Here is a 27,330-nt window from a genome sequence, read left to right as displayed (position 1 = left end):
TTATTTTGGCACATATCTTTGGGAGTTCTTAAACAAATGAATATTGTTTGAAAAATGGGCCATATATATGGGCACTATGGCAGTGTAGGATATACATATTTTGTGTCCATAAGTTTCCGTTTGAATAACTTGTGCAAATATATGTACATAGTAAATATGTATGCATATACATATCTTTAGGGGGAGGAAATAAACAGAATTGTGGCTTTAAAATGCGTATCACGTTTAATTGTATTAATGCAAAAGTTCAAGAAGCAACAGAAGGTAGAGTGACAAGCAACAGTTGGTAAACAAGGTTTTGGTATTCATTTTCATCGCTGATATATAAATTACGACAAATCTTGAATAAATAATGTTTGAAATTGAAGGATATACGTACATATGTATCTTTAAGCAAAAAACCACAAACTGGCAAACAAATTTTGTGTACAAAGTATCTTCTTAATTCTTTCCCTTGTCTATGAAATAATGTATATTAAACATTTCTTGGTACTATCGCAATAATTACTACATTATATTATAGGACAAAGATTATAAAATAGTTTGTCCTTTATTTCTGGAGAACCTACAGTTATCCTGGTCAGCCATATATATTTTTTTTTTGGAATTATAATATGGACACTGATTAACGTCTTACTAAAGATTTTTAGATTGTATATAAATGTTACGGCACCGCTGTGACTTAGGTGTTGATCAGCGGATAAGAAATTGGACAGAAAATATGCTTAGGAGCAGGGCCATTAACTCTAATATGGGTATTGGTAGGTCAAGGAAAGTTGTGACAAGAGGCACAACACAAGGTGGTGTCATCTCTCCACTTCTGTGGAATCTTGTCGTAAATAAAATCCTTTCCAAGCTCAGTAGGAGACGTACCAAAGTAGTCGCATATGCTGACGACGTTGTGCTTCTTATTCAGGGGAAGTTTCTTCCCACAATAAGTGAACTCATGGAATCAGCTCTCAGCGTTCTGCTATCATTGGCCAAGGAAAACGGTCTAGGTGTTAACCCTGCCAAGACCGAACTGGTTCTAATCACCAGGAGATATAAAACTCCAGAATTCAGACCTCCACGACTGGATGGTACTTTTCTGAAGTTTTCAAGCGAAGCCAAATATCTTGGCGTAATTTTGGACTCTAAGCTCTCGTGGAAACGTAATGCTGAGAGTCGAATGAAGAAGGCATTATGTGCCTTCTATATATTTAAGAAAACCTTTGGGAAGAGATGGGGTCTTAAACCATACATTTTACACAGCAAAATATATAAACAGGATTCTTTTTCGACCCGCACAGCTAAAAAAAAAGTAAATACTGATGTGATAAATATTTAACACGTAATATGGATCAAGATCCAAATATCACAATATATGTATATTGTACATATAGCAGTGCCCGTAGATATTTTTACAATATTGCTTTTATCAATTTAATACTATGTTCACATTTGCAGAGTTAATCATCTCAAACGTGATTAAGCTCTAATCACTTCAAAATCGAGATGATTATCCATACATTTAAATGATTTGTTAATCATTTCAAATTGACATGATTAAATATTAATCACTTCATTAATCACGTAGAATCAACTGAACATACCTCAAACTGATGATGATGTAGCATCGGACACCTTTTAGTGTAGTACCGATAAATAAATTTTGACAGAAGTTTTTTTTTTGTCTTAAAAAACCTTAAATAATTCATCAATGTTCACAATTTCATAATTAAAAAGTTTAAAATAATCTGCTGATATCTTTAATAAAGTATTTATTTCCATATATAATGCCTTAAAGAAATATAAATTTGTTTGTTGTTTTTTATTTGTCAACTTAATCATTTTAGTGTCAACTTAATCATCTCAAATGTAATGTGAACGGCTTAGATTAACTTAATCAAAATTTTGCTTAAACGCGTTTAAAAGCCCAAGTGTGAACATAGCATAAGACCTTTATTATAACTTTCCAATAGCTTAAGTTAGGATATTACAGGAAAGTTAATTAGTTTTTCCTTAATATAGTAGTTTAAACTCATTATACACATACATTGCATATTGTATGTATGTAGGTATGAATACCCGTAAAGTTAAGTGCTATTAAATGAATATCCTTAATATTTAGTGTATACAATTTCAGTTAATTATGTTTGGTAAATTTTAATAGAATTTTATTTATATGTATACTTAGTATATTAAGTTACATTTTGTAATTGTTTATTCTTATTGGCCATTATTGCTCAAATTTTAGTCTTATTATTTAGTTAAGTCAGCACAATTTGTGTTTAATTTTAGTATAAGGAATTAATAAAATATACAAAAGTAGTCAGTACTTAAAATAATTTGTTTTAATTATTGAGTTTGCTGGCCTTCAAGTTACAAGTGCTCGAAGATCAAAACCACAAAGAAAATTTAGTACAGTCCAAATTCATGCCAAAAATGCATATTTCCAATTCAAATAATGAACGATTACTTCTCGAAAAGAGAAAGCTTAGAAGAAAATAACAACAAAACTGATCACCGGCTGCAAAGCTGAGCCTGTCCATCGCTACTAGAAGACTGAAGAGAGCTCTTTGTTTAGATGAGGATCGCAGAAAGTTTGGCGAATACTAAACATACCAACTTTTCTCTTTGGAAAGCCACACGTAACATCAAACCACAGGTAGAGGAAAAAACTTGGTTGAGAAAAGCTGATGGTAATTGGGCGGGAAATGTTAAGGATAAAGCATTAATTTTTGCCGAGCACCTACGTAATATATCCACCCAACCATAATTTTATATTGGAAAATCCTCCTGTTCATGAGACAGCGGATGATCATATCAGAGTAAGCACCCGAGGACGTTCGAAATGTTATCAAAAATAACATAAATACACAAAAAAAAAACTCCAGGATATGACAAGATTACGCCATCCATGATTAAAAACCAACCAAATATACACAGAGAACACAGATTCATAATAACAACCGAATTTGTTGATAATCGAATGATTCAGTTGCATACATAGAATTTTTCGTTTCTTGCAACAGAATATCAGTAGATAAAAAAGAAATTCGGTTAAAGTAACTGTAAAATTCGGTCACTAAGGAAGAATCATTCGATTGGCAACAAATTCGGTTGCTATTACGAATCTGTTTTGTCTGTGTAGCTATAATCGTGCTAACTGTACTGTTTTCTGCGATAATTAGACTAGGCGTTTTCCCAACAAATTGGAAAGTTGCATAATGGTACCTAAGCCAGGTAATGATTTAAGAATGGCGTCTTCATACAGACCTATAAGTCTTCTGCACTGCATATCAAAGTTATTTGAGAAAATATTGCAATGTAAAATTATGCCATACTTAAATAACCAAAATATTATCCCAGTTCATCAATTTTGTTTCCGTGAAAAATATGGAACTATTGAACAAGTAATCGACTGACTGGAGAGATAAGAAATACAAAATACTACTGTGTTATCCTTTTGGACATCGCCCAGGCCTTCGACAAGGTATGGCATAAGGGGTTAATTCACAAAATTAAGTGTCTACTGCCACCAAGTACGCATGGATTGCTGGAGTCATACATATTAGACCGAGTTTTTAGAGTGAAATATTGCGATTATGTAACAGGAAATTATTAAATTAAGGCTGGTGTTCCACAGGGTAGTGTTCTCGGACCAACACTTTATTTGATATATACATCTGATTTGCCTGTGTGTGACATACTTACCATATCGACATTCGCTGATGATACGGCAATACTTACCTCCCATGCAGATTAGCAGGTAGCTTCTTCGGAATTTGTCCAATTATCTGAGACTCGTGGAGATATGGTTGAATAACTGGAGAATACGAGTAATTGAATTCAAAAGTAAACACATCAAATTTACTCTCAGAAGGGGTGACTGTCCACCTATAACACTAAATAACATAAACCTTCCACAGACAGATACTGTTACATACCTTGGTATTCACTTGGATGGATGACTTACTTGGCGTCGTCACATAGAAGCCAAGAGACTTCACATGAAGTTAAGAGCCTCTAGTCTTCACAGGTTAATCAATGACCAATCAAAATTAAGCGTTGACTATAAATTCATCCTGTACATATGGAATCCAATTGTGGGGAACGGCCAGTAATTCCAGTATTGAGCTTATACAGAGGGTCCAATGGAAAATTCTTAGGACAATGACGGGTGCACCATGGTACATAAGAAATGAAAACATTCATAGAGACCTACTAGTACTGTTAGTTAAGGATGATTTCAAGAATGTCTGTGAGAAATACATCATGAATTTACGAAACCACCCTATTGACTATAAAGTCATCCTGTACATATGGAATCCAATTGTGGGGAACGGCCAGTAATTCCAGTATTGAGCTTATACAGAGGGTCCAATGGAAAATTCTTAGGGCAATGACGGGTGCACCATGGTACATAAGAAATGAAAACATTCATAGTGACCTACAAGTACTGTTAGTTAAGGATTACGAAACCACCCGAACCCGATTGCAAGACTTCTCACACAGACCCAAACACGATCAAGGTGTCGTAGAACCGATCTACCACCCCGATAAGATGTGCTCATATGTTCCTCAACGCTCCCGTTAGAGAGCATTTAGTTTTAAGATTATATTACTTGTCAGGCCTAAGTAAGGCAGAATCGATAGATAAATAAACGTTATAAAAAAAATGTATTAACATATTAGTGACTTCGACGTGATCATGCATCCTTCTGAAGAGATGATCCTTCTGAAAACGTGAATTGAACACGCACCCTTCTGTATTTTCTGTTTCCCCACCAGTGCACAGAGGGTTGAAATGTCCTAAAAGTGGCGATTAATTCAAAAGCTGAACTTTATCTGTCATAGTCATGTTTGGTATTGGGTTAAATTGCATTAAATTCTACATCACTAACTGCTAAAAAGTTGCAAGTAACTTACTTTATTGGCAGTGAGCGGTCAAAGTCAAATAATTTTTACAAATTTTGCGAGCTGTGGTTAAAATTGAAAATTGTGTTAAGTCTGTAAAAAGTAGTAATATTACAATGGAGACATCAACTTCAAGTATTTGAGTACATAAATAAATATTTTTTGTTTAGATAAATGTTTTGCAAATATTGTTTATGTTTTTTTTTGAAGTGCTCCATTATTGGGGTTTTTTGCTGCAGCCGTAAGGAGCTGAAAACACTTGGTGGAATAAAATGCGAATCCTGATGAAGTGCTACTCATACATATGTATATGTATGTAGTTCGAGGATCATGATACTAGGTTAGGATCACTGGATGTAGCTTCGGACTTGGCTACCAGACACGAGTATTTCAGGGATGACTATTACTCGAAAATAAGCGAACTAGCTAAGCCATACTTGGAATTTTTTGTAGGTGAAGGAAGCTATTCGTCTCAGGCCGCCACACAGTGTCATGGTTTCATATAGAGTGGCCAAAAATAGAAGGTGTTATCGTAAAGTAATGAAATTTGGCAAATATATTTTAATTGATACAATATAATCAAACCTAAAATTTGGACATATAAATTCCAAGGATTCGTGTCCTTCCCATATATCTTGAATTTTGAAATTACCATACCGGAGAGAAAAAAAATTGATATCTTAATGACATTAGTTTAAATTTATATTTGTGAGTCATTTTAATTCATTACTGTTTTTCATTTAGCTTTTCAACATACTCAAGAATTGTGCGGTATTAAAAGACCAAATAACAATTGCCAATATCAAGAGCTTCAAAGTGATATAGAGTATTTTATATCTGAAAGATAAAATGTCTAGCATTTTATTACACAGCATTTGTTATTACACATTATATTCATCGTTATATAATTGACAAGAGCCCCACAAACTCTTGAAGGCTTGTGATTCTCGATGCCTGTCAATAGCCGTTAAACGTATTATGGATCTATGCTTCTAGTTAAAACCCATTTTGGTTTAATGGCGTACCATCTTTTTTTGAAACCACTATTGCACAAAGTACTAAAATTATGAAAATTGTTTAATGTTTTCGCCACATTTTTTATACAAGTTTGAAGAATGAGAGATAAAATAAAGTACGTATTAATTAGTGAAGATTATGAAAAAATAATACGGCAAATTAAACTAATTGAGCAATTGCGACAAAGATTACCATACGGACAATTCCACGGGAATGACTACCACGACTGAAAACCCTTGAAACTTTTTTCGAGATGATTTGAGTAGGAGAATATTTTCTTTAGTGTAAAAAATTAAAAGAAAACATAACGCCTTTCACGATTCGAACATTTTCAAAATCTATTCCACTCTATACACTGATGGAAATACGACGTTGCAAAATCGACAACGGTTGGTGTCATTTTGACACCATACGGTGTCACTTTTTGTTTCGACACCGTACGTTTACAATTTGTGAACAAACGGGGATGAATTGACAACACAATGTTGTCAAATTATACGACGCACAGTGGCTCTTTATCGTGTTTCATCGGCCAAAACTCTGTAACTTTTGAACCGATAGAGATATTTTAGAAATTTTTTTGATGGACAGTTAACTTCTTGAATTTTTATCCAGTTTTAATTTCATTAAAATCAGCAGTTGTTGAGCAATTTAAGGTTAAAGTTGAACTTTTAATTTTTGTATAGCATTTAGTATGAAAACACATTTTTTGTTTTGTTTTTTGAATCAGCTGTACTTATTAAAAAAGTTATCAGCAGATAAAAACAAGTAAGGAAGTATGTTCGGCCAAGCTCGACCATGTAATATCCTACACTATAATTTATTTTCGTGAATGATTTAAGAGATTTATGCTCGTTAAAGTGATTTTAGGAAGCGGGCTTATATGGGAGCTAAGACTAATTATGGACCGATCATCATAAAATTAGGTGACATTAATTCAGTTTATATTAAACTTATTTGGAGCAAAATTTGTGTAGATACATATATAAATTAACAATTTACGACCGATAAAGTATAATATCGGGAGAACATTTGTATGGATGCTAGGTGAAATAATGGACCGATTTCAGTAATTTTCAATAGGCTTCGTCCTCGCAATATCTTCAAAATTGCGACTTGTACTTTGCGCCAGTCATATGAACAGGTAAAATAAAAATAGAAAAAAAATTTGGGTGTAATTTCATTCAAATGAAAAAAGTGTTCAACAAACAGGTCAAAACAGGTCAACAAGTAAAATTTGTTTAACCCCTTTTGACCCTAAGCACTTTTATTCCACTGAAATTCAAATTTAACTAAAATATAGCACCTGAGAAAAAAATTAATAACACATCAGGTCAGTGTTGCCAATTTAGCCCTTTTTGGGCTAAATTTAGCCCTTTTCAATCTTGTTTAGCCACAAAAAAATTAATTTAGCCTTTAGCCTTTTTTCTAGCCTTTTTTATTTTCATTTAGCCATATATATTTACTCTAATGAAAATTATATATTTACTCTAATGATCTGAAATTTTTGCTGTTGAAAATTAGTAAAATCAGTTCAAAAAAATTGGCGGGGATATTATGTCAAAAATTAACTAAAAATGTTGAACCAGTAAACAATTTAAGCACATACAAATGGTTGGACCTTCCATACATTAAAAACATGCCATAACTAATATAGAGAAAATGTACGTTATTTAAATAAAAATTGTTAATAAATATGTATGTTGTTTTACGCGCGAGTCCGGGCGTTTATAAAATCATATATAGGGTTAAAGAGAATATTTTTAACTTTATCTGGGCGATGTATTGACGTAAATATAGTACTTTAACAAATATTTTATAACACATGACATGTAGTATACCGTTTTCAAAGACTACAATCCAACCAATTTAGAAAGAAAAATTCAGTTCATTATCGATAATAATTTAGGTATGATCATTTTTATCTGATCAAATATAGAAAATTAACTTTTTCCAAATTTAAATTAAATATTTATGTTTACATATTTTTGCTACCTTAGTTTTGATATGTTTACTAACTAATGGCAAAATTTATGTTTTTGCCAATGAAAATCAATTCTCTCCGGCGACGTGTATAATTTTTAGAATATTTTTTTTCTGCATTACATGAGAGGCATATTTGCCATATATTCACTTATCAAAATATTCTCCATCGAAGTTATCACAAAGGATTACTTTATACATAATTTGTCATATTAATAAATTTGCATAGGAGCATTTTGCAAGCCAGGTGATAAATACGAGGCTTTAAAAACATCGGCATATGATATACGTGTGGCCCCATATTAAGTTATTTTAAAGTTAAGGATCAACATACAGGAATAAATATTCTTATTTTCTTGCATTTGAACGTGTGTTATATTCATACATTTTTGTTTGTCTATTCGGCATAGCCAACATTCTAAGTTGTTTTTGTGTCAAATGTATGTATTTTTTTAATTAAAAATTTTAGCCCTTTTTTAGCCTTTTTTAGCCCTTTTTTAGCCTTTTTTTTCTAAGTATTTAGCCCTTTTTGTTCACCATGAATTGGCAACACTGCATCAGGTATAAACGGTACAGTGACAAATCATACCAGTTCTTAAAGACTATTATCCTACCAACATAACAAAAAAAAAATCATCCATTTATAGATAATAGTTTGCGAGTAATGATAATTTACTTCTGATCAAATTTACAAAAATCACATTTTTTATAAAATGACATAAAATAGTTGACTTTAACTCAATTTCATTGCGTTTACTACTGAATGGCATTAAAATTTTTGAAATCGGAGTCCGATGTAATTGAGGTATGAGCCACCGTGCGATGTCTCATTTCACTGTCAATAACAAGCCAGTCGCTATTCATTACGACGAACGTAATGACATTTATCACTCAGTTATGTTATTTAGAACGCAAAAGTACAAATTATTAAATAAGTGCTAAATAAATTAGGGTTTGTGAACAAAAGAAATAAAAACTAATGAGATCAATGAGTATAAAGGACTATATGTAAGTACAACAGTAGATGGAAACAATAACTATTGACAATTTTTTATATTCGAGTATTATAACATGTTTTGTATTTTAAATAAATGAAAAATAAGGTATTTTATGTTTTATTTTAATCGCCATAAATATTATGGTAAATTTGGATTCCAAATCAAAAACGGATGGTGTTAAATGGACAACAGAAGGTATCAAATCGACAACGGGATGGTGACAAATCGTCAACAGATGGTATCAAATCTGCAAGGGTATGGAGTCATTTCTTCGTTGTCAAATTGACACCATTCGTGTACGATTTGTACACATACGGGGTTGATACACTATCAAATCGTACACGGATGTGTTCATTTTTTCTGCACCGAACAAATTTTCTAAAACGAACTTTTTTTCGGTGCAAATGTATGGAATTTCATTTTCGGTGTCGATTACGGTGTATGTGGAAACGTAGCTTTAGCAGGAACAACAACCGTTTAACGAAAGTGATACAAAAATAACAACAGTCTGGTTCTAATGGCAACACCGTACATGAAGACGAACTATACTCCAATAACAAGGAGTGCAATCTCACATGGGAAATAAGCGAAAAACAACTGCAAAACAAATCGTATAAGATGGAGATGCTTTGTGGAAGCCAAATGCTCCCAAGAGGGGTAATGGAAGAAAAAAAAAATACACTTAAAATAGTAAAACCAAAAAAATATATTATGTCATATTGATAGTGAAATATTAAACTGCTAATGAAATTGCGAAAATTAAGGCTCAGGGGCAGAATATTTTAAACTACAAATGGACAAATATAGAACCAACAATGTCCATTTTCTGACATGGTTAATCTTGTATTTAACTTTTTAGTACTTCCTTTATGTAATGCAGAGGCTGAACGACATTTTAGTACAATAAAAATTGTAAAGTTAAAAAATTTTTAATGCGTTATTGAATATTAGATTATCATTAAAAAATTACACAAATATTATTTATTGAATATTATTTATATTTACGCAAATTCTAGTTCTGATTCTTCCGATTATGATAAAACTATTATACCTGTTTTATAATTATACATTAGAGTGTCCCTTAGAATTAAATTCACAAATCACAAAATTTATATCGCAGGTACGGAAAAAATATAGGTGGTATTGACATTCTTTTTTCACTTTTTTATTCCCTATTATGTTGTAAATAAATCCCCATATGATGATCAAAAAATTCTGAAATTTGTTCAACAAAATTTTTAAAAATTTTAAATTAAAACTCATATACATATAAGTAAACATGGATATATTTTAAGTAAGAATAAACTTTTGTTTTAATATTTCTCAAAATATGTTAATTTTGTTCCTACATTTCTTGTTCTAGTGGCCTGAGACACATTAATGGTCTGGCGATTTTTTAATAACTTTAACATTAACCAATTTTTGTTTTTTATATCTTATTAGAACGACAATTACGTACACATTTCGATTCTTTTAGATTAAATTGCAAAAGTAATTATTTAATGCCAAAAATTTTAAAAAACTGAAAAAATGCATTTTCCCCCTTGTAAATGCACCTCAAAACTAAATCGAAAGTCGGCACGGGTTGCCCTTCTTGATACAAGCTAAACATTTTTTTGGTGGTATTTTAGGTTATTACGAAAGTTTTCAGCGGGTACCGTTTCAACATTTCAAAAAATTTATGTCTAAGGGACACTCTAATGTATGTATTAGAGCACTGCATGAGCGACTTAAATAATATTTTAAAACATGTGTTTTGTTATTGTAACAAAAACAAAATACATGTAAAACTTCCACTCAAAGTACTCGTTCGCTATAGAAAAACAGCACATAAAAGTTTTAAAATATTATTTAAGTCGCTCATGCAGGGCTCTAATACATACATTAGAGTGTCCCTTAGACATAAATTCTCGTTCGCTATAGACAAAACAGCACAATAATTTTTTTAAAGTACTGTTTTTGACTCACTCATTGTTTTTTGAATGAATATAATAATTTATTCAAAACAAAAATGTACATATTTGACAAAAAACTCAAATAAGGTAAAATAAATGAATGTAAAGAGTATAGCCATAGAGCGGAAACTCTGCTGTCAAAGACCTAACTCAGTTGTCAGAAACCTAAGTGGTGAGAATGTATTAGTAGAAAAAACTATGTGAAAACAAAAACAACACTCGTGATTATTTTGAGTAAGTTTTTTTGTTTGAGTTTTTTTCTAGTTTCCGCTCTATGTTTCTCTATGAGTATAGCATTATATAAGTATTTTTTGATAAAATTATATTTACGGCCATTCTCACAATGTACGATTAAAAGTTAACGTGAACTTTAACCGCAAGTTAGGCTAATTTGAATTTCACAATGTACGATTAATTCTTAATTGACACTATTTAACAACAAAGTTGCTGTTAAATATAACCGAACAAATTTCGCCGGTTAGCATCTTAATTGTAAGAAATATAATAAAAGAACATGGAAAAACATTTATATTTTTGTAATATTTATAATTTTTAAAAGTGTAAAGCGAAGAAAAGTAAATTTTGCACGGGGTGATCCATATACCACCCGGATATTGCAATTACAAACCAAACAAGAAATGTGCACTTTTCCTTGTTGGTTTTCAGTAATTGTTGTTCAGTTTGTTCTGTAAATTTTACAGTTAGGTACCTTAATATTTTTGAGTTTTATACGTTTTTTTATTATACCACTAAGAAAACACAAATTATTATCTTTTATACCGTCTTTTAGACAATTTTTTATATTTCAATCTTTCATTACACTATTTTTCGTAAACAAATGTATGCATTATTGCCATACTTTCTACTGAATGCTTTGGTTAAGTAATCAAATGATGGTGAAACGTAAATCGGTAACCGTTGGTTAAATGGTCCCCGTTAAACAAACCGACAGTTAGTTAATTTCCCGGTTAAAATGAAATAATCGTACATTGTGAAAATGGCCGTTATACTGCAATTTTATTTTTATTACTCTTGTATATACATTGAATTTAATATCGTTTTATGTTTTCGAAATAAAAAGTGAAGAGATTATTTTCAAAAGCGCCATTCTTTTATTGATATCAAATTGATACATTGCGACTAGTCTCGATTGAAAATGATTGCAACTAACGGAGGCCCTATGCTCCATATAGGATCAACGGGAACATATATATTAGAGTGACAATCAGTTGTATGGAAAAAAATTTTTGTTAAAATTTTGAAGAATGCCGGGTGGAATATTGTGACACTAGGCCTAAATGTTAAGTGCTGAAAATTTGAGCCAAATCGGGCAACGATTTCTGGACGCGCATCGAGGTCAAAGTTCAGATATATGCAAAATTTTACGGTTAATATGGAATAAATAGGTGAAACTCGTTAACTTTCTGCATTGTTTTCTAGAAATATGTAGATTTATTTATATTAATGAATATTACATTAAAAAAAATTTTTGGAAATTAACCCTGTATCTCCTTTGGTTCAAAATGACCCAAAAACTGTATTATCGCCACAATTAGAGAAAAATGTAAATTTTTCAGTTTTTGAAAAAATTTTGCTACTAAATAAATACTTTTGCAATTTAATGCAAAAGAATCGAAATATGTACGTAATTGTCGTTGTAATGAGATATAAATGACAAATTTTGATTAAAAAATTTTAAAGTTATTACAAATTCGGCAGACCATTAACGTGTTTCAGGCCACTTGAACAAAAAATTTAGGAACAAAATTAAGATATTTCGAGAAAAATTAAAATAAAAGCCCATTTTTACTTAACATATGTCCATATTTACTTGTATATGAGTTTTTGTCTTCGTAGGATACCGTTAACTTATTCGCAGGTATGACCAAAAAAAATATTTTTTTTAACGGCTGTTTCAAAACTCCATTTTCAAATTTTTAAAAATTTTGTTAAACAAATTTCAGATTTTTTCGATCATCACATTGGGGTTTATTGACATCAAAATAGGGAATAAAAATATGAAAAAATTATGTCAATACCTCTTACAGTTTTTCCGTACCTGCTATTTAAATTTTGCGATTTTCAAGAAAAACTAATTTTTTGTCCATATTTAGGCGAATGAGCCCAATTTCCTTACTGTTATAAATTTTAAATAAAACTTATCCATAGTATTATAATCCTGGTAATTTCAAATATGGTCTGAAAGTTTTACTAAAATCGGAAAACGTTAACCTTTAAATCGAGAAGGTCAAAGGTCAAATTTTTCAATATTTGTAATTTCTAATGAAAAGATAGCGAAATGTTATATATTTTTGGGCCGATTTTAATGCAACTTTTCCTCAAGTTTCATGAAAATGGGCCCAAAAATATATAACATTTCGCTATCTTTTCTTTAGAAATTCCAAATATTGAAAAATTTGACCTTTGACCTTCACGATTTAAAGGTTAACGTTTTCCGATTTTAGTAAAACTTTCAGACCATATTTGAAATTACCAGGATTATAATACTATGGATAAGTTTTATTTAAAATTTATAACAGTAAGGAAATTGGGCTCATTCGCCTAAATATGGACAAAAAATTAGTTTTTCTTGAAAATCGCAAAATTTAAATCGCAGGTACGGAAAAACTGTAAGAGGTATTGACATAATTTTTTCATATTTTTATTCCCTATTTTGATGTCAATAAACCCCAATGTGATGATCGAAAAAATCTGAAATTTGTTTAACAAAATTTTTAAAAATTTGAAAATGAGTTTTTAAACAGCCGTTAAAAAAAATATTTTTTTTGGCCATACCTGCGAATAAGTTAACGGTATCCTACGAAGACTAAAACTCATATACAAGTAAATAGGGACATATTTTAAGTAAAAATGAGCTTTTATTTTAATTTTTCTCGAAATATCATAATTTTTTTCCTAAATTTTTTGTTCAAGTGGCCTGAAACACGTTAAAGGTCTGGCGAATTTATAATAACTTTAACATTTTTTAATCAAATTATGTCATTTAGATCTCCTTACAACGACAATTACGTACATATTTCGATTCTTTTGCATTCAATTGCAAAAGTATTTATTTAGTAGCAAAAATTTTTCAAAAACTGAAAAATTTGCATTTTTCTCTAATTTTGGCGATAATACAGTTTTTGGGTCATTTTGAACCAAAGGAGATACAGGGTTAATTTCCAAAATTTTTTTTTTAATGTAATATTCATTAATATAAATAAATCTGCATATTTCTAGAAAACAATGCAGAAAGTTAACGAGTTTCACCTATTTATTCCATATTAACAGTAAAATTTTGCATATATCTGAACTTTGACCTCGATGCGCGTCCAGAAATCGTTGCCCGTTTTGGCTCAAATTTTCAGTACTTAACATTTAGGACTAGTGTCACAATATTCCACCCGGCACTCTTTGAAATCTAAAAAAAAAAAATCGGCTGTCACTCTAATATATATAACGGAGGGTTAATTAGAATGCAATTCTTTGATACCATCTTTGATTTGAGAGCATCTAATTCTTGTGGAACTGTGTATTTTTTGTGATTTAAGTGTAAGATCATTATTATGTAAAATAATTGGGGTATTCACACGGTGTCCTATCAAGTCATATTGTCATAAAGTACTAAAGTTTTACAATAGTTTTAAAAAATTATTGTGTTTCAAAGAAAAAAGTCATAAAATAATAAGACCTTTTATACTGTGTTTATTGTTTTGTCATAACTAAACAGTGTAAATCTAAGTCGAAAGGGAAAAACTCTTCATCGAAGCGGTGATAATATTTAGAAGTAGCCGCATTGAGACATATAAAACAAGTAAGAAAATGTTGTTTGTATACTTTAGCTGACTGGCAGCCACCAAACGTATTTAAAATAACCGCCGTCAGAAAAATTTGCCGGCTTAGTCACCGACAACAGCTGTTTATGTTTATGTACTTAGTCTGCTTTTACACAGGGCAAGTTTACTTGAAGCAAGTCTCGTCGATTCCCTTTTAAACTTGCTCGTCTGTTTACACACAGCAAGTCTGTGAGCAATTTTGTATATCAAAACCTAATAGACGCCATATTGAAAATGAGAAAACAAAAGAGAATTGAAGAGACTTGCCAGTACAAGCAAGTGTGTACCCCTCTTCTTTCTTCTTGCCTCTCTCTCCTATAAACTCTAGACTTGCGCAAGAAAAATTGCCCTGTGTAAAAGCAGACTTAGTCTGCTTTTACACAGGGCAAGTTTACTTGAAGCAAGTCTCGTCGATTCACTTTTAAACTTGCTCGTCTGTTTACACACAGCAAGTCTGTGAGCAATTTTGTATGTCAAAACCTAATAGACGCCATATTGAAAATGAGAAAACAAAAGAGAATTGAAGAGACTTGCCAGTACAAGCAAGTGTGTACCCCTCTTCTTTCTTCTTGCCTCTCTCTCCTATAAACTCTAGACTTGCGCAAGAAAAATTGCCCTGTGTAAAAGCAGAATTAAACAATTTATTTTGTGGCAAGAAATTTTTTAATATATTTTTTTAAAAATTGATGGTTGTTTTTTGCTCATTTTTAAAAGAAGGACAAAAAGACCCATGCCTTGAGGATTTAGAGGGTTAACATATTCTACAAAAATATTCTCCGTAACATTTTACATAACTTTGCGGAATACATTTTATACCTAAAATGTAATGATCACATGGTTTCTTATAACCAGGGAAACCAAAATATGCAAATGCATGTTTTTTCTGGTGAGTCTAATGAGCACATGGATAAGATATTTACACGTTTCAGAACTATTTAAGAATTTTGGCATCGATTTGTTAGTGCATATTTTTGCATATTTTACCCTTAAATACATATTTTTGCATATATTTTTGTTTTAAGAGCATATTTATGTCATATTTTGCGTACTGTTTAATAGCATATTTTGAGTTTATCAAAAACAAATTTTGTCTTACTTATTTTTCGCTGTTGTGTTACAGGTTTTTACTTCCTTTGTTTAAAATTCAAAATTGAAAAATAGATGGCTTTTCACCAAAAAAAAATTTGAAAAACAGAAATTTTTTTGTTTATAATTTAAAATAACAATTCGAAAAATTTTTTTATCCAAAAAATGAAAAAACTGAAAAAAATGTTCACCTAAAAAAAAAAAATTTTTTTTCCAAAAAATTAAAAAACTGAAAAAAAATTTTTGTTCACCTAAAAATATTAAAATTTTTTATTTTGAAGTATAATTAGGTGAAGGGTATATAAGATCCGGCACAGCCGAATATAGCTCTCTTACTTGTTTTAATATAAAATAAGCACTATTTAAATAATAGCTCCATCTAAATATCAAATTTAAGTTCTAATTCAAACTTAACCGTTCTAAGTGTTAAAGAAATATTGTCTTTTAAATTTGCTCCTGTAACATCAGTTGATGTCGAAAGAACATTTTCTATGTATAAAAATGTTTTCAGATCCAATAGACAACGATTTTTATTTGAAAATTTAAGTAAATTTTTTTTGGTTAAAAATTATGTAAAAGTTTGTTTTTTTAAGAGCATATTTTTTAAATTTGAAGATCATATTTTAAAGTTTTTACTGCATATTTAAAGCGCCTAAAACGCTTTTTTTAGAGCATATTTCCGGTTTCCCTGCTTATAACCATTAACAATAAGAATGTGCCAGAGTTGGGAAACTTTAACCCTCCCTCAAATGAAATTCAGATGTAAACTTTCAAAACGCGTTTCTACACGTTTCTTTTTTTGTCTCTTCTATCAAAATTTATTGGTCGGACCTCGTAATTTTTTTGCAATCCCGACCATTTTCAGCCAATCTGTGTAAAATGATAAGAGAGCTATGCGGACAAAGTTTGAAGAACCTTGCAATTATTACTTTGTATGTGAGGTGACTCACTTCCTTTTCCGACCCCTCCCATTTTTGGTGATATGTCGTCTAATCTAATTCCGTACAGATATTCGAAATTAATTATATACTTTGTATATTGTGTGCCATGCAAAATTATAAAAGAGCCATTTAAACTAAGTTTGAAGAATCTTGCAATTATAGTTCACAAAATATTTAGAAATAACTATTGTATGGGAGGCGACTCACCATTTTTTCCGACCCGTCCCATTTATGATTAAACTTCATGCAGTGATAAGTAATTGAGTCATATGAAGTTCTGCACATATTATAAAATAACTACATATTTACTTATGTACAGTCAGCGTCAAAAGAAAGTGTACAACTTGTTTTTACATTTAAAACGTTTTATTTACATATTAAAAAACAATTTTTTTAATATGTAAAACAGTTCTAGTATATTTAACAAAACACTTAATTGTTCTCTTGCAATATATAAACAAAAAACTAAACTATTTCAACTGCAACAAAAACAGTAACAACAAAACCAAAAATACTCCATTTTTAACGCGTCAGAAAAAAGTGTACACATTTAGAATTGCAATAAGATTTTTCTAGCTACATAAAAAATATATTGTTATTCTTTATTTTTGCCTACATTATAATTTTTTGTGGATCTTGCTGCTAGTCTCGTGAGATTTTAAGATAGTAGCTTTTCTTGTTTGATCGCGAGAACTTTAAAACCAAAATGTGAAAACAAACTGCAATTGAAACAAGAAAGTAAGTCATAAAATTTAAAAATTAAGGCAAATCGTCACGTGAAATCTCCTCTATAATAGGAAGAAGCCATAATACTGTAAAAAAATTATAGACAAACAAAAAAAATTTAGAATTTTAGAAGATCAGCAACGTGCCGGAACACCAAAATGCCTTAACAACCTTGAAATACGATCGATTGTGAAAGCAGTGAAGAAAGTATTCACAGTAAGTGCAGTAAAATTATGCGAAGAATTAACAGATTCGTCTGGAGTGAGAGTTAGTAACAGTACGGTTCGCCGAGCGCTACACCCAAATGCTCTATATGGTGGAGCTCCGAGAGAATAACCCCACATTTCCAAACGAAATAAAGAGCGACTTCGAGAATTCGCAAACAGGTATAAAAACCAAGAAAATTGTTTTGGAATAATGTGCTGTTTACGGACCAAAGCAAGTTTGAGATTTTCGGAAGTAAAAAAAGGAGTAAAAAATCAAGAGTTCGACCAAAAAATTTACTATCCACCGTAAAGCATGGTGGTGGTTAGGTGATGGTGTGGGGGTGTATGGCGGCAAGTGGCATGGGAAAACTCATATTTATTGATAGTTTGATGAGCAAAACCGATTACCTAAACATTCTTATAGAAAATATGGAACCCATCATTAGAAAATTAAATCTAGACCGAACCTGGATCTTCTTCTTTCTCTTAAAGAATGGTTGTTGTATCATACACCGAAACAACTGGAACAACCCCCACAGTCACCGAACATTAATCCCATTGAACATCTGTGGTAGCATTTGGACAGACAGATCAGAAAATGAAATATTACCAGCAATGACTTCCTACACGAAATCCTGCAGGAAGAGTGGTTCAACATCCCAACATCGGTGACATCAAAATTGGTAGAAACAATGCCAAGGAGGCTTGAAACTGTTTTAAAACCCAAAAGATGTCAAATAAAATACTAAACACGTTTTTTCTTCTAATTTCCCTAAACTGTACACTTTCTTTTGACGCGTTAAAAATGGAGTATTTTTGGTTTTGTTGTTACTGTTTTTGTTGCAGTTGAACTAGTTTAGTTTTTTGTTTATATATTGCAAGAGAACAACTAAATGTTTTGTTAAATATACTAGAACTGGAGAACAAATAGTTTTTTAATATGTAAATAAAATGTTTTAAATGTAAAAACAAGTTGTACACTTTCTTTAGACGCTGACTGTAGGTACAATTACATATTTACCCCCACATGCATAAACAGTTTTCAAATTTGTCAAAGGTTTATAAAACAAATTTTGAATGGAAATTTTGGTTTATAAAACAAAATTTGACAATTTTAAAAACTGTTTATGCATATGGGAGTTTGAAAATAAAAAAACACCTTCAAAATATGTTTTTGTGTCTTTAAATTACTAAAGTCTTCTTCTTTGTTTTCTATAACAACTCTCACTTAAAACAGAGCGAAATCAATACTGTTTAATTGTGTCTCTTATTTATTTACAACAACAAATTGTATAAACACGCATTGCTTTGTTTACTTTTTAGCTTAAGGTTCACATGTGCACGTTTTTGCATATGTGTTAGTAACATCTATAAACGCTTATAACTCCTAAAAAAACTGAACTGATTTCAATAAAATATATATTCTGCACTTCTGTGTTTCAAAGTTTTACACAAAACAAGACAGTTAACGAAAAACATCTGATTTCGAAAATTCGAATTCTCTCTCCCTTTTTATTCCCTTCCCAAACTGTTTAGAATAGGAGGATTTTATTCTAGGGAAATATTAATTCCCAAAGAACTTTATTCCCTGTTAATATTTAGAATTGGGCTGTTAGAATAAGGGAAAAGAGAAAAATTTCCCGGGGAGATTTTGTTTAGAATAAGGGAATAGGGAAAAGGGAATAAACTCCCAGGGAATTGTTATTTAGAATTGGGGTGATAGTTTTTTTTACTAATACATTCTCACCACTTAGGTTTTTGACAACTGAGTTAGGTCTTTGATAGGAGAGTTTCCGCTCTATGTGTTTTCTCTATGGTACGTACACTTTGTAAATAATATTCAAAACAAAAAATGAGTTGATTGCAAAGCAATGGATTACTCAGGTACCGTGAAATAACTCCCAAATGAAATAACTGCACACGAAAAGATGAAATAACACCCAACAAATTTTTCATACAACTTAGGACTTATTTCATTATGAAACAACTCCTAACGAATAGGAAGTTATTTCATAATTTTTTGTTGGGAGTTATTTCATAATGCAATAACTCCCAATGAAACAACTCCCAATGAATTTTTTGTTGGGTTTTATTTCATTTTATTTTGGGAATTTGGAGTTATTTCACCGATTTGGGAGTTATTTCATTTTTGTTGGGTTCTACTTTGCAAAATCAGAACCCATAAATATCAAAAACTGGCTTCACTCAGAAAAGTTTTTTGCATTGCAGGCCTTCGGCCGGGCGCTAAGGTTTTCTCCTCTGGGGTGTATTAAAAACCGGCTTCGCTCAGAAAAGATTCTTTTTACATCGTCGGCCTTTGTCAGGTTGCAACGATTTCTTAATCTGGTGTGAAATGAAAATCAGCTTTCTGAAATATTATAAAACCTTTCTGCAATGAAATAAATCTTTTCTGAGCGAAGCCAGATTTTGATACACCCCGGAGGAGAAAACCTTAGCGTCCGGCCGAAGGGCGGCAATGCAAACAAATTTTCAGAGCGAAGTAGTTTTGATACACCCCAGAGGAGAAAACCTTAGCGCCCGGCCGAAGGCCGGCAATGCAAAATACTTTTCTGAGTGAAGCCAGTTTTTGACACATCCCAGAGGAGTAAAACTTTGCGCTACGCCATATGCCCGCAAAGCAAAAAATGTTTGGTAAGCGAAGAATAATTGCACTTCTGAAGTTCCTTATTTTAGATTACCTAAATAAATTGCTTCAGATTGGGAATTATTTCATTTCTATTGGGATTTATTTCATTGGGAGTTATTTCGCTTTTTTGGGACTAATATTTTTAAAATTCTGAAACCGCCGATTATTGGAAGTAATTTCATTTTACCCTTTGGTAGTTATTTCATTTTTCAAGTTTGGGAATTATTTCATTTTTGATGGGAATTATTTCATAGGGAGTTATTTCATTGGGAGTTATTTCATTTGGGAGCTATTTCACATGCAGGGCTCTAGTATGTGTCTGTATTAGGCCGGGTCGATTTGTATGGACGATCAAAAAGTAAAAAATCGTATAGCAGAAACGCAATCTACGGAAAATTCTAAGAAATCTTCAATCCTACTTGATCCTCAAGTTAGTGAAGAAATGCCATAAAATCCCATCTTTGTTACCTCTCGGATGAGTTAGTTGGCTTAAGTTTATTCTCAGAGAATGTATCAAATGAGGCAAAAGTGGCAAAGTGTGAGCCTAATGACCGGAAGATAAGTGGAGATTCGTCAGTTTTAACTGACCAAGCCGTTTTGGCTGATTTTTCCACCAAAAGATGACATGACATTAGTTGTAAAAAAATTAAAAATTAAAAAAAATATTTTTTTTAGTTTTTGACCATAATATCTATCCACCGGGGTTATCGGAACCCTTTACAAAATACTTAAATTTTTTATTTAAAATGTTTGAAAATGCCTTTACAAAAGTATAAATTCCTTATACATCTTCCTAAATTTTTTTTAGGTAACCTATGTGACAAACCTTTACTTTGTATGTGAAGATGGCTGGTGGTTGCTCGACGCTAGCTTGTCGGATTGGGTAGGTTCTTTCCACAACAGTTTGGTCACATTTAAATTGTTCGTGCCAGATTGAATAAAAAAAAATAATAAAACACTTAACACTCACGAGAACACTAGGGCAATTGAAATTCTTTTAATCGGACGGACAAATGACAGCAATGACATGCAATATATGCGTTGGACTGATCTTTTAAAGCCTTTGAAGGAACAGATGTTAGTACCTTCACGGATTGCCCTCCCCTGGTATGACATTTTGCAGCCATCCTTGGTTCCTGTTCACCCGTATTTGAAATTCTAGGAACCCGTAATACCAACTTGCCATTTCACCATGATTCACACCATTACCTCTTTTCTATTAGCCTTGCATTGTTAAATAATATACATAAATTTCAGATATCAATCTTAAATATAAACATTGATTTATTTAAACCAAAAAAAAATAAATGCCAACAAAAATTATCAATTAAAAAACATATAAAATAATATGAACAATATAATAATAGATAACCAAATTACAATATAATAATGAAAACATTTTACAAATTTATTAAAATTAACTATTTTTAAACGAAAATTTTGTATATAAGTTAACTAATAAGTTTATGATTTTGTTATTTAAATATACATATTTAAGAAAAATTATAACATAATGGTTTTAAAAATATTATGAAATTTGTTTTTTTAAAAATCTGTTATTTTTAATGATTTTTGTTTATAATTTGTATTAATATACAGTGAATGTCACTTAAAATCGTACACCATCGTAGCCAAATTTTATTCATTAGTTTTAGAAAGATGATGTTTTGGAAATATTTTAAAATGCTATTATTATATTGTGTGTGCTATTACCTATCAGAAAATTGGGTATAATTTTAATTGCCCTTATCCACAAATAAAAAAATTGGGTAAGACTGTCAGTGCTTAGAATATCAACGCTTCATTTAAAATCGTAAAGGCACTAAAAAATAGCAAATGATACCCTACAAAGTATTAGGATTATTTAATATTAAAATTTTTTTTCATTTTTAAAGTTTTAATTATAATTTAATATAATTTTACGAATTTATATGAAATATGAATTTTGTGATGTTCTTTAATTTTCATCAATATTTTTTTAACGAAATGAGGTTTTGTTAACTTTTTTGTTGAAATACATATTTTTTGTTCCAATTAATAAAATGACTTTTAATTTTTTATATATTCACCTATTATTGCCTGTATAATTTCATAATATTTAAAAAAAAAATATGTTGTACGATTTTGAGTGACACTCACTGTAGTTTAATAATATTATTAATGGTTTTTAATTATTTTATTAATGTTTTAGATTTAGTTTTATTTCGTTAATTTATTTCGCGATTTAGTTTTATTTATTGGTATTATTATTTACTAACGTAGTTATTAAGATTTTGTTTATTTAGGTTAGGTTAGGTTACGTGGGTTGCTCGCAAGTTAGCGAGTTCACTCGGAGGCCTTGCGGCCCATTGTGGTACCCTTAGAAGTACTATTCCCTTATGCTGAAAATGTCACACATAAAGTGAGAATAGTTTCCCTCCCTAGTTTCGTCTATTATGTGATTTCTGTGGTCCCTATGGGAACCAGCCGGTACTTCTAATAAACCCAATCATATTCACTAGTGACACATCCCTGAGACAGTCCAGATCATGGAAAAGAGCTCTACCAAGATGTAGTAGTCTATGCTCTTGTAAGGCTGGGCATTCACATAGAAGGTGCTGTACCGATTCCTCCTCCTCTTCATCTAAACAACTTCTACAATAGCCATAACGTGGGTAACCCATACGTTCAGACATATGTCCAATCATGCAGTGCCCAGTAATTATACCCGTGAGAAGTCTAATCGAATTCCTACTAAGAGACAAAAGAGTCTTAGTTCTATCCTCTGTCAGATTGGGCCAGAGCATTCTGGATATTCTACAAGTGATGATATTTGACCACCTGAGTTCCGTCTCGCTCAAAGCCCATTCATCTATCAATTTTGATACTGTCACCAAGGGAGTGTGAATATCCCTTTGCGCAAGAGATACGTCCAGGGACGACCCGTTGGTTGCGCACTCATCAGATACTTCATTTCCCCGGATGCCCGCATGTCCTGGAACCCATATCAACTCCACGTGATGTTGTGTCAGTTGTGCCAGTGATTTGATACAATTGAGAAGACATTTCGACCTAATCACGTTGGAGTTAAGAGCCTTGATTGATGCCAGGCTGTCCAAGTAGATATGGATTCTTCTCGCGGCTGTATCAATAGCATAAATCTCTGCCTGGAAAACCGTGCAGGTATCGGGTAATCGAAGAGACATCAAAAGGTCCAGCTCATCTGAGAAGATTCCCGAGCCCGTGCCTCTTTCTGTCTTTGAACCATCAGTATAGATTGAGATCACGTCATCTCTTAGGACAGAGTTCGCGGCCCAATCATCCCTTGTCGGTATTCTGATCCTAAATGTTCTATCAAAATTCGGTGTGGGTATTATATAATCCGTTTCCCTCCCTATGATTGGCCTGCCTATCTTTTGTAGGATGGTGCCATGACCAATACGATCGTGCTTCAGTCCGCTCGACTGTTTGAGTCGTAGAGCAGACTTAGCAGAAATGCATTTGATATATATATCAAGGGGAGTTATATTCAGCATCGTCTCTAGACTGGCCTGAGGTGTGGAATTCATAGAGCCAGTAATTGCAAGACATGCTAATCTTTGTACCTTGTTTAGAATAGAGAGGTGAGTCTTAGTGTCCACCACTCTCCACCAAACAAGAGCCCCATAGGTCAAAATAGGTCTTATGACCGCGGTGTACATCCAGTGTACAATGTATGGTTTAAGACCCCATCTCTTCCCAAAGGTTTTCTTGCATATATAGAAGGCACATAATGCCTTCTTCATTCGACTCTCAGCATTACGTTTCCACGAGAGCTTAGAGTCCAAAATTACGCCAAGATATTTGGCTTCGCTTGAAAACTTCAGAAAAGTACCATCCAGTCGTGGAGGTTTAAATTCTGGTGTTTTATATCTCCTGGTGAAAAGAACCAGTTCGGTTTTGGCAGGGTTAACACCCAAACCGTTTTCCTTGGCCCATGATAGCAGAACGCTGAGCGCTGATTCCATGAGTTCACTTATTGTGGGAAGAAACTTCCCTTGAATAAGAAGCACAACGTCGTCAGCATATGCGACTACTTTGGTACCTATCCTACTGAGCCTGAAAAGGATTTTATTTACGACAAGATTCCACAGAAGTGGAGAGATGACCCCACCTTGTGGTGTGCCTCTTGTCACAACTTTCCTTGTCCTACCAATACCCATATTAGAGTTAATGGCCCTGCTCCTAAGCATATTTTCTGTCCAATTCCTTATCCGCTGATCAACACATAAGTCACCCAGTGCATCAACTATTGCGGATATGTTCACATTATTAAACGCACCCTCTATATCCAAGAAAGATGCCATAACATATTCCTTCTTGTCAAGTGTCCCCTCTATAGTTCCGACAACGTCATGCAAGGCTGTCTCCACCGACCTGCCTTTAAGGTATGCGTGCTGTGCCCTACAGAAATTATCAGGGGAGAGGATGTTCCTGACGTGGATATCGACCAATCTTTCCAGTGTTTTCAATAAAAACGATGACAGACTGATCGGTCTATAGTCCTTTGCGGTACTGTGGTTTACCTTTCCCGCTTTGGGGATAAATACCACTGTAACCTCTCTCCATTCTTTAGGGATGTATCCTGTTTCCAGGCTGTACCTAAATATCATTATAAGCCATGGCATGATGGTTGAAATCGATTTTTGGAGTAACGCTGGGAATATGCCATCTGGCCCTGGTGATTTATAGGGCTTGAAAGATGACACCGCCCACGAGATTTTCTCCACGCTAACAATGGATCTAACTAATTCACTTATGTGGATTTGAGAAGCTGCAAGATGCTCCGAAGCGGATACCTCATTTTCATCATCCCTGCAACCCGGAAAGTGTGTCTCCATTAGCAGTTCCAAAGTTTCGATACTACTTTCAGTAAAGTTACCATCCGGTTTCATCAGGAATCCAGGCGTACCAGGATCCTTGGATAGTACCTTTCGTAGACGCGATGCCTCCGTGGTATTCTCCAGTTCCCCACAGAAACGCTCCCAAGATTCCCTCTTTGCCCGTCTGGTTTCCCTCTTGAAAGTGTTGAAGCTTTGACGATAATCGTCCCAGCTTAACAAGTCTTGGTCCCTCTTCGCCTTATTAAAAAGTTTTCTACATTCCTTTCTTAGCTGCATTAGTCTAGGATTCCACCATGGTTGCCGGAATTTCCTAGGTCCCTGCCGCTCCCTACACGAAGCATAGTAGGCTTCCCTTAATGACCTGGATAGAAAATCCACCGAGTCGTCCAAGTCCCGTGTACCATTTAATCTATCCATTGCTGGATGTGGTATGGTGTCACTAAGATTACAGAATTTGACCCAGTCGGTTTTCCTAGGATTTCTAAAGGGTTTTTCCCTATCCAGTGTAAGCTGTATCGTAAACACTATCCTGTGGTGATCGGAGAATGAGCACTCGAGTGAAACTCTCCAATCAAGAATTCTAACTGAGTCAGTGTTCCCTACCAAAGTAATATCAATGACCTGCTCCCTGATCCTATTGAAGAACGTTGGTATATTACCCCTATTGCAAACACTTAGGTTAGTAGATAGAAGGTATTGAAGTAAACACTCACCCCTGTCATTTATATCCGAGCTCCCCCACAGAGTTGTGGGGGAGTTTGTTTATTTAGTTTTATGTATTTTGAGTTATAAATTATTTATTTATGCATTTATTGATTTATGTATTTATTAATTTATTTAGTTATATAGTTATTTATTTAGTTAATTATTTATTTATTTTACGTATTTATTAAGTTATTTATTTAGTTATTTTGTTATTTAATTATATAGTTAGTTATTTATTTAGTTATTTTGTTATTCAGTTATTTAGTTATTTCTTTATTCATTTAGACTAGTTATTTTATTATTATTAAGTAAGTATATTAATATTTAAACATTATATTAAATATTTTAATCGCACATTTAAAATCTATAAAAATATTTGCAATTTTATTTGAATTTTCTTATAATATTGAATTATTATTATATATTTATTATATTTAGGTTTACTTACGAAAAATAAATATATACACCTTAACTAAACTAATTCGTTCTTTTTTGTTATTTATTCATTCGAAAATTGTTTGAAATTTTGATTATCATTTTAATTTAAACGAATTAATTTAATTATAGTTGTTAATAGATCAAAAAATTTGAGTTTAGTAAATAATAACATTTAACATATAAGACTAAGAGCCAGTTTTTGACTTCTTATTTAAATACGTATTTAGTTAATTTTTACTTAAATTTAAATGGTATTTAAATACGGTTTGAGTTTTTCAGTGCTATATAATTTTTCGTATTTAAATAAGATATAAGTATGGTAGCACTGCTAAATGTCAAAAACTTATTGATAATTTTGCATAAAACAGCTGTTCAATCAAAACAAAAATTTATACGTTTTCACAGTGAAAAAATTTAATAATAAACTTAAAAATAATAAAATGGACAAAAGAAGCCCCAATTTCACCGCATCGGAAGTGGAGTTTTTGCTGGATGCTGTAAAAAAATACAGCTCCACAATAGAGTGCAAAAAAACGGACAGAGTTGGCTCTGAGGAGAAACTGAATGCTTGGAAGAGTGTGGAACGTGATTTCAACAGCAAATTTTCGCACACCTTCAGGAGCCACAAAGTACTAAAAACGAAGTACTGCAACATCAAGGCAACAGCAAAACAAAATTTTGCCTTTGACAAACGCCAAACATATGCAACTGGTGGTGGTCCTCAGCAAAACTCAATAACCACAAAAACAGACGAGAAAGTTTTGGAAATTTGCCAGAAAACCCAAATTTTGGGAAAATCGTCTACATATGACTGCGATGGAAATGATGATGGTAAGTTTAATTTTTATTAAATGAATATTGGTAAAATAAATTTATACCCTTTCAGAATTTACAGATATTGAAATTATTGACGAACTAGAAGAACTTGGTGAGGTCCAAAAAATTCCTGAACACATAAAAGAAGAAGATGGTAAGTTTTATGTTTATATAAATACAAATCAGAATATAAACATAATGTTTACAATGTTTCA

The 27,330-nt window shown here is 32.2% G+C and overlaps 1 protein-coding gene across 1 annotated transcript; it reads right to left on the bottom strand.

The window, feature by feature from the left end:
* Positions 1-3,744: 3,744 nt before the first annotated feature.
* On the bottom strand, positions 3,745-25,573 carry LOC135961193 (uncharacterized). The gene is made up of 2 exons (XM_065512690.1): positions 24,915-25,573; positions 3,745-3,808 (listed from the first exon to the last, which is right to left on the bottom strand). Exons 1-2 carry the CDS (start codon positions 25,571-25,573, stop codon positions 3,745-3,747), a joined length of 723 nt encoding a protein of 240 aa, XP_065368762.1.
* Between the last annotated feature and the right edge of the window lie 1,757 nt (positions 25,574-27,330).

This window comes from Calliphora vicina, chromosome 5 (assembly GCF_958450345.1).
Source record: "Calliphora vicina chromosome 5, idCalVici1.1, whole genome shotgun sequence".
NCBI lineage: Eukaryota > Metazoa > Arthropoda > Insecta > Diptera > Calliphoridae > Calliphora > Calliphora vicina.
The sequence above is the reverse complement of the archived record's forward strand: the minus strand, read 5'-3'. Positions and strand labels throughout refer to the sequence as shown.

Coding starts and splice junctions, on each gene's coding strand:
- LOC135961193 (XM_065512690.1), bottom strand. CDS start 25,573: ATGGATAGATTAAATGGTACACGGGACTTGGACGACTCGGTGGATTTT. Junction 3,809..24,914: donor TGGCTTATAATGATATTTAG/GTACAGCCTGGA, acceptor CGTATTCTCCAG/TTATTCAACCATATCTCCAC.